The following is a 15,592-nucleotide window of genomic DNA, read 5'->3' as shown; positions in this document are numbered from 1 at the left end:
TTCCACGGGCACTGTAGTCTCACCCATGTGTCTACACTGCCCAGTACTGCAGAAAAGCAGAACATCATTGATTCAGAGATGGCAGGGATCTTAGAGGGCCATCCAGTCCACAAGTCATTTTACAAATGAGGACACTGAGACACAAGAAGATGAATTACTTGGCAAGAATCACAGAGTGAGTAAGTATGTAATTTGGATCCAGGGATTCCTATGTCCAAGTTCTCTACTCTTCTTCTTCTCAGCTCACCCACGTCTATCCAGCCCTTCCAACTCCATCCATATCCTCCTCAAACTTTATCAGAAGTGATCCATCAGACATTCTCCTACTGCTATAATTTAACAATGTGCTTGTAATAATGTTATGCTGTAACAATTATAGAATACAATAATATGTATGGAAATGAACTCTTAATTTGGGAACTCTTGTTTCTCAATACAGAATGCAACCGCTTGTGTTTTAGGGTCTAAAATTTAAGGAATTACATGAAGCACATGGAGATTCAGTGTCTTATTCATCAGTAACTTACTTGCCTAAGTTCACACAGTCACAATATATCAGAGATAAGATTTGATCTCAAGCTCTCCAGACTCCAAGCTCAGTACTTTATTTTATCTATTCTTTCTATTTATCTAATTATCCACATAAAGATCCATCCATCCCTCCATCTGTCTACTATCTTTAATCTATGCATTTTGCTGTGTTTTTCTATGTTTACTTGGAATACACACACACAAATATATATATATATATATATATATAAAACACTCCATCAAAGAAGCCAACATCTTATTGCTATGACTTCTCCATCCATCACTGTTGATCATAGATCATCCTCATCTTCTTATCCTATGTGATAAATATATATTTCTCATCCTCCACTTTCCTGCTGTTCCTTGGGAAAAGAGTCTATATTTGAGATCTCTCTACATTTAAATCCTACAGACAATACTCATCTCTTAAATCTTTGCAGTGGTCTCTAGGTAACCTTTAACATCTGTTTAATATTCAAGCAATATTATTTCAAAACAATCTTAGTAAGGACAATGGTTTAGGTCCCAAAGAGATGCAAAATTGGAGAATGAATGGACATCTGGACAAGAAATCTTGCCAGGGTAAAAAAAAAAAAAAAAGGTCAAGCCATATCAAGCTGAGATCTCATAAGGAAAACCCACATGCAGACACAAACATGCATGTACACATAAGCACACAGATGCAAGCTTCCACATCCAGGTGCACGTGACAACATAAACATGCATACACATGTAAGTACACAGACTCAAACAGGAACACAAACATGCATACAAAATTGCCCATGTACATGCACACAAACACTAACCCTTTCCCATGTACTAGCTTCTCTCTGCTGCCTCTTCTTCTGGACTTAAATGAACCTTTTCTTCTCTGTATCTGATGGAAGGATGCCCTGCTTGGGCCCTTAAACTAAACCTCACTCTGAATCTATTTTTAAGTGCATACAACTTGCTTCACCTTTTGCCTCTTTCCCCTTTGAACACATCTGCCCACAGGAAATCATTACACAATTCAAACCCAAAAGACTTAGAAACTCAATAGCATCTCCTCTCAAAACTGCCTTCAGAAGTTACTGCATGTTAGCCTGCCCTTTTCCAAAGCATTATCTCCCTTAAACCCTTCCCATTAATAAACTCATCTGCTAGTGTCTGACAGATCACAGGGATACAGTTTCCCTGTACATCTTGCAGATAACTAAGTATCCCTTGGATGGAATTGATAAAGATCAGAACAAAGTTCCAGTTAGCTCAATGTTTTGCTGTTGAAAACAGAATGAAGAAATTCTCCCTCTCTCAAAGCCAAGCTTGACTAAAGGAGTTCTTAGCCCATGAGTACCATCTATGCCCCAGTATTTTGTGAACCCATTTATTTTTAAGTGAATAAAATAAAGTCAATATAATTGAAAAGGAAATTGAAATCAATTGAAGATTTTATGTATATATGTATGTATATATACATATGTGTATTCACACACATAGATACAGAGAATCAGAGAGAGGGAGAGAGAAAAAGACAGAGAAGAGAGGGAGGAGAGAGAGAGAGAGAGAAGACAGAGAGAGAGAGAGAGAGAGAGAGAGAGAGAGAGAGAGAGAGAGAGAGAGAGAGAGAGAGAGACAGAGAGAGAGAGAGAGAGACAGAGAAAGAAGAGAAGGAGGGAAAAGAGAGAGAAGGGAGGGAGAGAAAGAGGGAGGGAAAAGAAGGAAGATTTTTCTCCATTTAAATTCATAAAACTTCTGAAATCTACCCCAGATTTTGGGGGGTTCCATAGAGCCCAAATAAAGAATGCCTGCTTTGAGATTATTGAGGCAACTCTCATTGTCCTGGTTTTCTATTTACTAATAATATGCCATCCTTAAAAAGATGATTTATACATTACTTTTAGGGGTACATGAATTCTATACAGTTACTTCTGTCTCTGAAAAGTACAACTTATTCTTGCCTATTTAAAACTTGTCTTCACGGATATTTCATTAATTGTTTGCTTTTATATGTAACCTCAGCACCTTAGCACAGTACTGGCATGAGTTTTCAGGGTGACTTATCCTCTCTCTGAGATGCTGTTATTTGGTGAGTAGCTTTATTGAGTTCATACTATTCAGAATTTTACAGCTTTAGATCTTAAGACCTTAGACGTAGAAAGAGAAGTGACTTTAGAGGTCAGCTATTCAAACTCCCTCATCTTATACATACAGAGACTAAGAGCTAGTGAGGGAAGTGGCTTTCCAAAGGTTTTGTATCATAGAGTGACTCCTGGTGGTGAACCAGGAGTCTTTTCTTCAGTTAGCAAAGATATGGTCCAAAGGAACATTAGGGGAAGGGATACAGAAAGCTTGCCTGCCTCCAGTCTTGAGGAAGAGTTCTTTCACTTGTGAACTTACAAGAGCTTCCTCCAAGTCTAATCTATGTTCCTCTACCCCCATCTGATTGTTAACCTTAGAGTGGAAGTCTAGTGTCCTATATATAGACTCCAAACCTCCAACACTAGGATCACTGAAATAGCTCTCTATTTCCAAACCAGGACATCTTTCTTGAAATCACAAGCTCATAAATCAGAAATTGAGAGAAAGGCTGGTTAGCAATAGTCTACCCTCTTAATTTTGTAAACGAGGCTCAAAGATCTTTAATGACCTGCCCAAGTTTTTAAAGGTAATAAGTGACACAGATAAATCTGGTATCAGAGCTCCAGGTACAGCAACCATGATGATAGAATTGGAGATGTGTTTTTTTTTTCTTCTACCTAGCTTCTATCTATATTATTGTTGCTGTTTTGCTTAATTTCTATGATTAAACCAAACAGTACTTTCACAGAATTCTAGATTCAGCCAATATTAGAAAAAGAAAGGAGCTCAAAGCCATCTAGTCCACACACACACACACACACACACACACACACACACACACACACACACACACCCCTGAACCAGAATTTCCACCACACCATCTCCACCTGGTAGATACCAACCACTGTTTTAATAACTTCAAGATGGAGACACCCTCTATCTCCTAATAGAGTCCATTCTACTTTGGACAGCTCCAATTGTTAGGAATCGGTTATTTCTCCTGACATTTGGACTAAATCTGCTTTTCTACAACATCCACCTCTTGCTCCAGGTTCCATTTTCTGAAGTAGCACAAAATATGTCTGTTCCCTTTCCAAGGGATAACCCATGAAATTGTTGAGACAATTCCCCTTGAGATCACTTATATCAATGTTAAATGGCATGGAAAAAACCCTCTTTTGTCTCTGAAAAGTACAACTTATTCTTGCCTATTTAAAACTTTTCTTCACGGATATGTCATTAATTGTTTGCTTTTATATGTAACCTCAGCACCTTAGCACAGTACCGGCATGAGTTTTCAGGGTGACTTATCCTCTGTCTGAGAGGCTGTTTTTTTGGTGAGTAGCTTTATTGAGTTCATACTATTCAGAATTTTACAGCTTTAGATCTTAAGACCTTAGCTGTAGAAAGAGAAGTGACTTTAGAGGTCAGCTATGTGGAGAAATGGGCTTGGCAATCTCTATCTTATCTTTCCCTTAGCCAAATTCCCTCACCATGAGGCAAAACTGCATCCCAGAACCCAGAGTTGTTCTGTTGTCCTTTGATAAAGAAAGGCATTTAAGGATCTAAAAAGATACCATTCCATGTCAATCCTCAGGAAGTATGCCTTTTTCAGGTATTTTATAAGGTTATGACAATATTTTAAGAGTTTCAAAGAAAGATGCTTATGGCTTCTAATAGCTTTTTCATAGTTATCTTAAAGCACCGGCTCTGGAGTCAAAGGTCCTTGGTTCAAATCTCACTCAGCTGTTTACTCTCCCTGGAATCTTGGACAAAGCAACTAATGTCTCTGGGCCTCTTTGAGCTCACTGTTAGAGGCTGGCAAGCCTCTAAGGTCCCTTGTAGGTCTGCATCTGTTCTCTTAAAGTAAGAAAATACTCTTGTGATCCACCATGCTCAATTGCAGTGTTATGATTTTCAAAATACAAAGAGTATTCATAGTCCAGTTCCAGTTATATATGCTATAATGAGTAGCTGATCATCTGGGCTGAGCCAAAGATATAATAAGCTTTGCCACATATACAGGAAAGAGCCTGCAGCTAAACTGTCACTGTTTAAATCCTGAAGCCATTTTGTATCATAGAGTGACTCCTGGTGGTGAGCTAGGAGTCTTTTCTCCAGTTAGCATAAACATGGTCCAAAGGAGCATTTTGGGGGAATAGATACAGAAAACTTGTGAGGAAGGCCTGCCTCTAGTCTTGAGGAAGATTTCATTCACTTGGGAACTTCCAAAAGCTTCCTTCAAATCTAAGTTTCTCATATTTGCAAAATCATAAATTTCAAAAGAAATTCTAATAGCAGACTTCTGGAAAATGGTCTAGAATTTCTTGCAGACATGAAAGCCTATAAAAGTAGTTATTAATAACAAATATTGGATGTGGCCATTTGACTGAAAGAGATGTCAAGTGTTTGGTAGACCTTTACCCAAATATAAGATGAGTTGGATGCAAGACAAAAAAAAAAAAATGACTACAATCTAAATTGTGCTAAAGGAGGAATCATAGAGACAAATGTCATTCCTGTTCATTATCTAACTCAGAGCACAGCTATAAAATTTCTTTTAATCGAGACAAAAGTTTATGAAGGATTTGGATAAGTCAGAAAGTAATATATTGGAGCAGCTAGGTGGTGCAGTGGATAGAGCACCAGCCCTGAATTCAGGAGGATCCGAGTTCAAATCTAGTCTCAGACACTTAACACTTCCTAGCTGTGTGACCCTGGGCAAGTCACTTGGCCCCAGCCTTAAAAAAAAAAAAAAAAAAAAAAAAAAGTAACATATTGAAGTGTCTCAAGTATATGTCATATTATACATGGGAAGTATGAGTTAATTAGTTGGACACATTTAGCCTAGAAAACAGAATGCTGGGGCAGAAGTGAGGCCTTGATAAGGCTCTTTAAGTATAGACGGATATTTAAGTATTGGAGATATTATAGGTTTGGTTCCAGATCACCACAATAAAATATCGCAATAAAGTAAACGTCACAATAAACAAGTCACATGAATTGTTTGCTTTCCCAAGGTATAAAAAATGATTTGATACTATATGGTCATCTACTAAAGAATGATAGTATTATATCTAAAAAGAATTAATGTATATACTTTATTTTTTAAAATATTTTATTGCTAAAAAAAAATAGGCTAAATATCATCTGAGCCTTGAGTGCATTGTAATCTTTTGGCTGGTGGTGGTTCTTGCCTCCGTGCTGATGGCTACTAATTGAACAGAGTGACAGGCCCTGAAGATCAGAGCAAATGTGGTAATTTCTTAAACTAAGACAATAATGGAGTTTTTCACATAAATTAACTGTGTTTTTCACTTGAACGCCTCTAAGGGTTATTGACTAACCCTATTTTAATATCATTGTGTCTCAGAATAAGGAAGCATGATGAAAGGGAGAAAGATCATTGGCAGAACAGTCAGAATATACACTGCACTGATAGATTAATTTCAATATCTTATATGGGTATAGTTTGTGGCAGCCAAAGCCAATTAAAATAATAATATCCAAGATCACTGACCACAGATCATCATAACAAATATAATAACAATGAAAAAATTGAAATATTGTGAGAATTGCCTAAATTTGACACAGAGACATAAAACGAGGAGCAGGTGCTATTGGGGAAAAAATGGTACCGGTAGACTTGCCTACTAAAGGAATGCCACAAACTTTCAATCTGAAAAAAAAAAAGAGAGAGAGAGAAGAGAAATAAGAGAGGAAGGGAGAGAGGGAGGAAGGAAGGAAGGAAGGAAGGAAGGAAGGAAGGAAGGAAGGAAGGAAGGAAGGAAGGAAGAAAGAAAGAAAGAAAGAAAGAAAGAAAGAAAGAAAGAAAGAAAGAAAGAAAGAAAGAAAGAAAGAAAGAAAGAAAGAAAGAAAGAAAGAAAGAAAGAAAGAAAGAAAGAAAGAAAGAAAGAAAGAAAGAAAGAAAGAAAGAAAGAAAGAAAGAGAAGAAAGAAAGGAAGAAAGGAAGAAAGGAAGAAAGAAAGGAAGAAAGGAAGAAAGAAAGGAAGAAAGAAAGAAAGAAAGAAAGAAAGAAAGAAAGAAAGAAAGAAAGAAAGAAAGAAAGAAAGAAAGAAAGAAAGAAAGAAAGAAAGAAAGAAAGAAAGAAAGAAAGAAAGAAAGAAAGAAAGAAAGAAAGAAAGAAAGAAAGAAAGAAAGAGGGAGAGAGGAAGGAAAGAAGGGAAGAAGGAAGGAAGGAAGGAAGAAAGAAAGGAAGGAAGAGAGGAAGGAAAGAAGGAAGGAAAAAGAAAAGAAAGGAAAAGGAAAGGAAAGAACAAAGAAAGAAAGGAAAGAAGGGAGAAGGAAGGGAAAGAACAAAGGAAGAAAAGAAAAAGAGAAAAAGAAAGAAGAAAGGAAAGAAGAAAAAATGAATGAATGAAAGAGAAAGAAAAAAAAAGCCTCTAAATTCCAATAAAATGAAGTGTGTTAGTACTTGAAGCCTGTCATGTAGCAAAGTAATTGGCTTTTTTTTCTGCTTGGAGCCCAGGAATAGAATCAGAACCAATGAGGGAGGTGAAGAAGAGGAAGAGAAACTGCAACCAAGTCAATTTCAACCTCCTGTTGGGATAAACCATTTGCTGGCTAGAATAAAGTGAGGCTGTTTGGGGAGGCTTTGTCCCTGGAGGTCTCCAAACAGAGTCTGGACCCCCTTTGTTGTTATCTAGAGAATTGTGTTTAAGATTCCTTTATGGGCTAGGCGTCCTCCTAAGTCCCTTCTTACAATGGAATTCTGGGTTTAGGCAATCAAATCCCTAGAAGCTCGAACAGCTGAACAAATGCTCCAGCTAAGAGAGAAGTCAAGGCAGCCTCCTGGGTGAGGGCCAGGCAAGGCCACATTTGGGAGGGAAGTTTCAAGTAGTCAAAATTGAATTGGTGCCAAAGTCAGATGTTTTCTCTTGATTTTCCTGGTGATTTCTCTCCATCCTCTTTTTGAGGAATATTTGAAAGCTGAAGCTCAATGTCTTGTTTCAACTTCATGGAAGGCTTGTCATACCATTACTTTGTCACAAGAGGGACTAACAGCCAGTGAGAAGCTTTTCTCTTGCCCTAAGCTTTGGATAAAGTCTCAGACTGAAGCCTGAGCTGCTATTGTTATTGCTGCTGTTTTTTGTTTTAGTTTTAGTTTAGGTTTTTTTGTTTGTTTGTTTGTTTGTCTTTTTGTTTTTTTTCCCAAAAGGTCCATGGTGTGGGCGAGGGCAGGAAGGGAGAGGAAAGGAAAAGAGGAAGAAGGACAGAGCAAAGTCACAGGGAACTTTCCAAAAAGGTTTCATTCTAAGAAACTATCCAAATGAAAATAGGCAGAACCCTTTGACTCCTATAAGAGCCAGAGCAAGTAAGCCTCCAGAGCCCATTTTCCCAGATGCCTTCACCATTGGTTCAGCAAAAACTAAAGGATCATCATCCCTCAGTTTCTAGAGGCTCTTTCCAAAGTGTTTGTTTGTAATCTATATTTATCATTACAAACTTTCAATTATTTTTATTTTATTTTGGGTTTGGGTTTATGATTTTGTTGGTACAAGAAATTCCCAATGAGGAAAATTCCTCCCCCTGCAAATCAGAGCAGCTTTGTACTTTAAAGTCTCAGAGAATGCTGGGATATAGGTTCAGCAGTCTAGCCTGCCTCACAGAAGTAGTTTGTGCCGAGGGGTAGTATGTCATCCCTAATTTTCCTGACTCTGATGCTACTCTCAGGGCACTGCATTACTATGTACTTTTCAATATCTAGGGAAGCTCAGTGGTGTGTGTATATGCCTCCATGTATGTCTATCAGCGTATATTTGGCTCCAAGCCATGCTTGCTTAGTTCTGTGCGAGTCATTCAGCATAAGCTACCATGCCCAGGTCACAGGAATCTAGGACCTTCTGTTTATGTTTCGAAGGGTTTTCACATATTTCAATCAGGTCTTTGTACATGATTCCTTTCCCTTCCAATAGCCCCATATTCTTGGAAGAAGTTGATGGACTGGGCAGCTAGGTGGCGCAGTGGATAGAGCACCAGCCCTAAATTCAGGAGGACCCGAGTTCAAATCTGTTCCCAGACACTTAACACTTCCTAACTGGGTGACCCTGGGCAAGTCACTTAACCCCAGCTTAAAAAAAAAAAAAAAAAAAAAAAAAAAAAAAAAAGATGATGGATTGAAGAAAATTTAATATCTCATTAAAACCCTTTGAAGGCAAAGGCTCACATATTTCAGCATGATACTTCAAATCATGACAAAATTAAAAACTGCAAGTGTGACTAGAATCACATATCAAGAGCCAGAAGGGGTCTCAGAGGCAACCTAGTCCAGCCCTCATCCTGTTTTATAGAGGAGGAAGCTGAGCACCTGAATGGTTATATAAGTGACTTGCTGGAGGCCATGTTGGTAGTAAACAGCAGAAGTAAAATCGGAACCCACAAAATTTGACCCCAGAGACAGCATCTTTTCTGATTTTCCATACTGCCTCTATGTGAGAGACAAATAAGAAAGCCATAGAAAACTTAATACAGGTGGTCAAAAACATAGAGGAGGAGTAAAAGTTGAACGATGGTCAGGCAACCTGTGCATAAGAGTGTCACACATCGAGAAAAATAGAAAGAGGAAAGAGTTTGATTATCAGTACCCAAAAGCTGACCACAGGTCAAGTCTGCCCATGTCTCTAACAGATGTTAGCTTATGCTGAACACGATCCCCTTTATGTTATCCCATAGGTTATTAATGTCTAAGTAATTTTGACACAGGTAGACTGAAAGACTGAAATTCTCAACCAATCAGAATTCAACCAAGTCTTATTCAACCCAGCCCCTTATTGCCTTATGTTGGAAGAAAGAAGAGAGGAAAGAGGAAGGGAAATGTAGAAGAAGAGAAGAAACATTTATAAAAACAGACCTGAGAGAAGATTAGATTTAAGAAGTTGTTAGGAGCCATATTGAAATGTTGGGAGATGGTACTATGATGGAAAGATTGTTTGGAAGTGAGATACATAGAGACTTAACAGGACAAAGAAGCTTCGAACTTACCTGGATATTAGAATAGGGAAGAGAGGGAAATGATTTATGCAACTTAAAAGATCATTTTCTCTCTAGAATTGAAAGTGCTCTTGAAAGAGTTCCATGGCCAACCTTAGGTGAATCATAAAGGGGGATTCTGCATCAGACACATGCTTAAATTACATTGCTTCTAAGTCTTGGTTCTGGGGAATACATGTCAACCACCTAGAGCTTGAAGAAGAGTAGGGCCAAGCCTCCTCCTCTCCTCCCTTGGCTTTTCCTCTCTTTTCCCTTTCCAACTTTCTTATGGATGCTCATGGCCATTCTCCTTTGGGGAACATTGGAACTCTCCCTTTCTGGAAGCAAAGTACTGGGTCATTTTGATTTAGATTTGCTTTTGAGAATTTGGCATTACTAAATAGCTACCAAAATGAAGCAACCAAAATGGTGCTGGTCTTTCCAGATCCCTTTCAACACGACCAGTAGCCATTCAGACTTCTAGTGGTCCATGGGCTATAATTATTAGTTATTGGGGAAATGAAGGTGTCCAAACAAAGAGGCTCAAAGATACAGGGGCAAAAACTACTCTGGTGCTACCTGTGTAATCCAGGGCAAGTAATTTAACCCTTTGGACCTCACTCAGTGACCTCCATCCCTCAAGGAAAGATGGCCTGGGAAAGTCCTTCCAGCATTCAATCTAGGATTTTTTTGATTCCACTTTCACTGGGTAGATCTCTGCATTTCCCTTCCAAACTCACCTTTTTAATGTCTATATCTTCCAGAAAAACAGTGGACCTTCCAAAAAGGCGATTTGGAGTCCCCATCGATCGTATCGGAAGTAACCGTCTTGCAAACACCAGGGGCTAGTAGGATCCATGGGTAAGTACAATTTCATTGAGGAATGATGCACATGGTCCCCATGGAAGCAATTCAGATGAACTCACTGTGTTCAGTCCTGGATACTGGTTTTTTCTGACATACATAATTATTGTTTTTTTTTTTATTTCAGACTCATTCTAGTAAAAAATAAATGATACCAAATATTGAGATTTAACTTTCTAAACCTAAAAATGGATGTAAAATCAACAAGTCAATATTTGCACGCATTTCTGTATGGTGACCATCCATAAACTAATAGGAAATCATCCTATGACGATTCATAATAAATATCCAACCATAGGAGTAACAGAATGTCTGAGCTTGAAGGAAGTCCAGTTGCATCTGGCCCAACTCACACTTCTGAAAAACTTTCTGACATAACACCAAACAAAAGATCATCCAAATGCTCTTGAAAACCCCATTAGCTTTGGACGAAGTAGAGGCAGTCCATTTCTCCAGGGGAAAGCCAGCTCTCCCTGGTCAGATGCTCTTCCTGACCTCAGGCCTCAACCACTCTCTCTGAAGCTTCACCTCATTATATATATTTTTTTTCTTGGCCTAAGCAACACACAACCCACCATTTTAGCCCACTTGATTCTCTATAGCTAGTTAGCCTTGTCTTTGACCTACGGATATTTCTATTGACAAGAGGTCACAGTTCCACTCAGGGGCAGCATTATGCAATAAAGATTCCTTGAGCGTCTGCACTTTCTGGTATGGTTTGCATTGAGAACACAGCATTTAGTGCAGTGTTATGCAGGGGACAGGTACTTAGCAAATATATTTTGAATTGTCCAAACATTTTTTGAGACATTTGAAACATCTATTGAGAAAGAAATATTGTGAAAGGCTAATGCAGGCAGCCTAAGAGTCAAGGTTCCCTCCCTTCTTCTCAGGCAGTAATTTTTTTTGGACATTCTGTACCTTGTTTCCCTCAAGGGAAGTGAAATGCAGTCCCTAGAGCTTTTTGGCTTCTTGGTCATTTTGGCTGCCTCTCTTAGTGATTTTTACCCCTGATAATATTCCTTGGGGGAACAGGTAGTATGAGTCTAAATACATCATCTCCTTTCTCCCAGGTAGTAAGATCTCATTGGCCCAGAGAGTATAGCTCTCCCTTTACATGGGCTCAGCCCTGGAACAGTTTTTGAGAGGTGTGTTCTTGGGAACATACAGTTCTCCATGGGTCCTCCTTTCTGTTTTCCTGTCCATCACAATGGCCACCAATGGAGGCCTGATGAGATAAGCACTTCTGCCTACCCCTACCACACCCCACACACATATACACATAGAGAGTCACGTACACATAAATCCATACATTTATACCATTATTTACACCATTATACTTATGTATACTATTATATACTAACACTCATATATGTTATATATACATATTAACTCAAAAATACATTCCCACACCTATGCATGCACACAAATCCAAATTCACATATATATACACACATACTAAGGAGAGCTTCCCAAGGAAACTTTTATTGAAGAAAACTTTACTTCTACAGTGTAGACCTAGATGTATAAAATGACTACTGACCACACCCAAGATATAATTTTCTACCATTTAATCAAGATCATTATCAAATCACATGCTGAGATATACAAAGTAGATGTGCATTATGTTGATGATTTGGGATTCATTTGAGTGTTTTTATTTTTTAATGGTTAAAAAAAGAAAAACAAAAAACAAAAAAAAAACCTTGAATTAAGACCAATCATTACAGAAATCCAAGTCACTTCCTAGAACTCACTGTCCCTGTTCTATTTCTTTGAATTTGGAACAGTATAAAGGGAGGTGGCCCAAGGTAATTAGTGTGTTCCATTATTATTTCTGCATCTGGAGAGTTGAATGCTAAACTCACTCCTATTGACATTTCAGAATCCAGCCCTGATCACTGACAGATCCTGCAGTGAGAGGCCTGGGGTTCAAATGTCTGAAGCTTCTTTCCAGTGAAAAAGTGAATTAACATCCTGGGCCTCAGTTTGCTGATTTAGAAAATGAGTTGGACCAAATGGTTTCTGAGACCATTTTTAACCATTTTTCATTAGAATTCTGACCCAGTTTCACAAACCCCATAAATTCCAATTGTTGATAAAGCTTTGAATAGTCACTAAATTCAAGTGGCTTTTTTAGGCCAACACAAACATGGAAATCTGGTCATTGTCACTTCTAATCCAAATTAGCATATCATAACTTTGCCAATAAAACCTCAAAGTTATGTTACTTAAAAGAAATGCTTCGAAATGATGTTTTCATCCTGCTCCTAGACAGCTTTATAGAATATCCTTTTTCTCCTTCTTTTAATCACATTAATTAATTCACTAATTATTCATTAATTCACATTATTAATTCATTAATAAGGTACTCTGAACTCAGAATCTCCTTTAATGGGATATGATTTACCAACCATTGCTCATACAGTTTTCAAGGCTCTTAAGTCCTGGGTTGTTTCCCCCGCCCCTTTTTTTGACCTTTTTATTACTTAAGTATATTTAAATTTACAATGCACTTTATATGGACTATTCTATTTGATCCATAGAGTAGCAGTATAAATTTATACTACTAGGTCTATAAAATTAGTGGATATATAATATAAAATATAGTATAAACCTTATTTTCTCAATTTCAATGAGAATATGGAGACCCAAAGAAGAGGTGACTTTCCCAAATTCAGAGAGGTAGCACATCCCTCTTCTCTGTGATTCTTTCCACTGACTTCTCTATTCTAATCTGATGGAGCTATAGAAGACCTTTCCTTCTTTCACATTTCTAAGGAGCCGAATATAGTAACTGACTTTATGAAAATCTTGTTTCCTTTCTGTGGGATTTGAAGTGAAGGCTTCTGGGTTTTACTTTACACCTGACAACTTGAAGAGAAACTTAGCCCTGACCACCGGGGTTGTATTTGACTTGAGGTTTGGGCTATGCAAAATTGCAGTATTTTTCATGATTTCCACCCACAACCAGAATCCCAGCCTTCAAGCATGAAGGACCCTGCGACTTCCTCACAGAGGATTAAGGCAGGTTTCAAAACCTACACAAACAACAGTAAGCATGGGCCATTTCAGCATTTAGGGGTATTTACAAATAACCACAACTTTTAAAATAAGCTCTTGATTGTTTGGGGTGTTTAGCTAACTTCCACAGCAAAATGTGTCCTTTTAAATTTTACTAAAAAAGAATTTGAATCGTTTCCTTAGAGACATGTTTATTCAGATTTATTGTGGAAGTAATTACTAAGATAAAAATAATTAGTGACGTGAATCGGGGCAGTCAAGGCACTGATTTTTATCTTGTTCTGTCTGAATCCAGAGAAGATCTTGGCTTAACCCTTTAAACCCCAAAGAGACCTTAGAAAGAGCCCAAAGGAAAATGATACCCAGAGGAATAAACCCTAGGCCAGGAAGTAGATTGTTTCCAAATCATGCCAAGCAGAGAAGCCTTCCATTGCCTTAGAGCTCATCTGTACAAAGCGTGAGGCTCCTATTACCCTCAGGCAGTGATGAAACCATTCACTTGTTCCTGCACATCATGCTGGATGACAGGAACCCAGCCAACAAAGATGTCTGTCAGAAAAGGAAAGAGAGGAATAGAGGAAACAGTCATTTGGGCACATTAAAAACACCCTCTTTCCATAATCTTTTGAAACTTTCAGAAGGCATTCTTCCAGCAACCCTGTGAGGTTGAAAAACAAAATATTATATTCATCTTGCATATGAGAAAACTGAGACTCAGGAGTTTGTGGAACTTGTCCCTAACCCTCTAGTCAGAAGGTCTAGAGCTGAGATTCAAGTCCACCAAGACTACAGGTACAACATGCAAGCCTGCAAGCCTCCTTCTTATTCAATAATTGACCTGTGATTGACCCAAGGGGCTTCCCTTGGTTCCTGGGACTAATCCAACACAGTGAGATCCTCCAGGCAAAGGTCATCTCCATCTTCAAGCCTGGATTAGTAGGAAGTTCCATCCATCTGCACATTCTTGAGGCTGAGAGTATAGTCTGGGTCACTGCCCAGTTAAGTGATTGGCCCAGAATCACACAGTCAGAAGTGGGACTTGAATGCAGACCTTCCTGGCTGACTTTCTACAGACTACAACATGCTTCCAGGTTGCAATGTGGCTCAGAGGCATTCTCTTTCTACCCTGACCATTTTCCTATTCACATTTCCATGCTTTGTTGGTGTCTTAGGAAACAAAGCAAATTCTGGAGATGAAGCGGGGAGCTTCATGATTTGAGATTTGGTAAAACTGAAATTCCCCATCTCAGCTTCCCAACAGAGCTTTGGGCCTTCATATTCTCACTGAAATCTTATTTTTGTTTTTGTTTTGTTTTAATTAATTTTTTAAATCATTATTTATTTATTTATTTATTAAATAATTATTTATTATTTATATATTTTTTATTATTATTATTTTATATTTTGGTCATTTTAACAACTTAAATTGTTTTTTCGGCAGATCCTGCTTCCTGGGATGACATGTGACAGAACCCCCAATGGAGGAGACTCTTGTCTTGTCCTAATGGCAATCCCAAGCCTCCCCTTTCCCTGCATCAAAGCAGAATCCTGTCACTCCCCCTGAAGGTGTCTCATTTCGGTAAATGGCACTTTTCATTTTAAACATTAAAGAAAAACCTTCCAAGCTCTGCAAGCTGTCTCCAAAGCCTCTTGTTTTAGGAGAATCTGTTTGTTTATAAACCAGAAATCCTATAGCCTATATAGGCTTCTCTGAGTATTAGGAGGGATCATTTTGGCTCAGGGGATTTTCTCAGGACAAATGTATGATGGGAAATTAAGATGTAGACCTTTCATTTTGTTGTTTGTTTTTAGAGGGAAAGAGAATGATGTTTGTATTTCTTAAGAGTAATCTTCAGCTTTTTGTTTCTTTTCCTAGCTGTGAATAATTGCTAGATCGTTACTCTAGTCCTGCCCTCCCGATCAGCTTGCAGTTTCTTCAATCATCCCCAATTTAGTCATAGACCAAGTAGGAAAATAAGCAACAGAATGGTCTGATTTTCACTTCTCCCCAGGAGTGTGTCGCTACTCTTAAGACTTCAGAGTGCTAAAGCCTCTTGGTCCTTGAGTGAAAGGTCCACAAAAAATGGTTTTGGCTTGACAGAGCTCTTGGCCCTTCCTTCAC

The 15,592-nt window shown here is 38.3% G+C and overlaps 1 protein-coding gene across 4 annotated transcripts in view; it reads left to right on the top strand.

The window, feature by feature from the left end:
* Positions 1-15,103, top strand: part of OSTN (osteocrin) — an 82,268-nt gene extending 67,165 nt beyond the window's left edge. For all 4 annotated transcript variants that reach the window (XM_074307663.1, XM_074307662.1, XM_074307665.1 and 1 more), the window contains exons 4-5: positions 10,347-10,443; positions 14,912-15,103. In XM_074307663.1, coding sequence (XP_074163764.1) covers positions 10,347-10,431 — 85 coding nt within the window. In that variant the 3' untranslated portion in view covers positions 10,432-10,443; positions 14,912-15,103. The remainder of the gene's footprint in view (positions 1-10,346; positions 10,444-14,911) is intronic.
* The last annotated feature ends 489 nt before the right edge of the window (positions 15,104-15,592 follow it).

Source organism: Sminthopsis crassicaudata, chromosome 3 (genome assembly GCF_048593235.1).
Source record: "Sminthopsis crassicaudata isolate SCR6 chromosome 3, ASM4859323v1, whole genome shotgun sequence".
In the NCBI taxonomy this organism is placed as follows: domain Eukaryota; kingdom Metazoa; phylum Chordata; class Mammalia; order Dasyuromorphia; family Dasyuridae; genus Sminthopsis; species Sminthopsis crassicaudata.
Note: the sequence above shows the minus strand (reverse complement) of the source record. Positions and strands in the feature narration are given on the sequence as shown.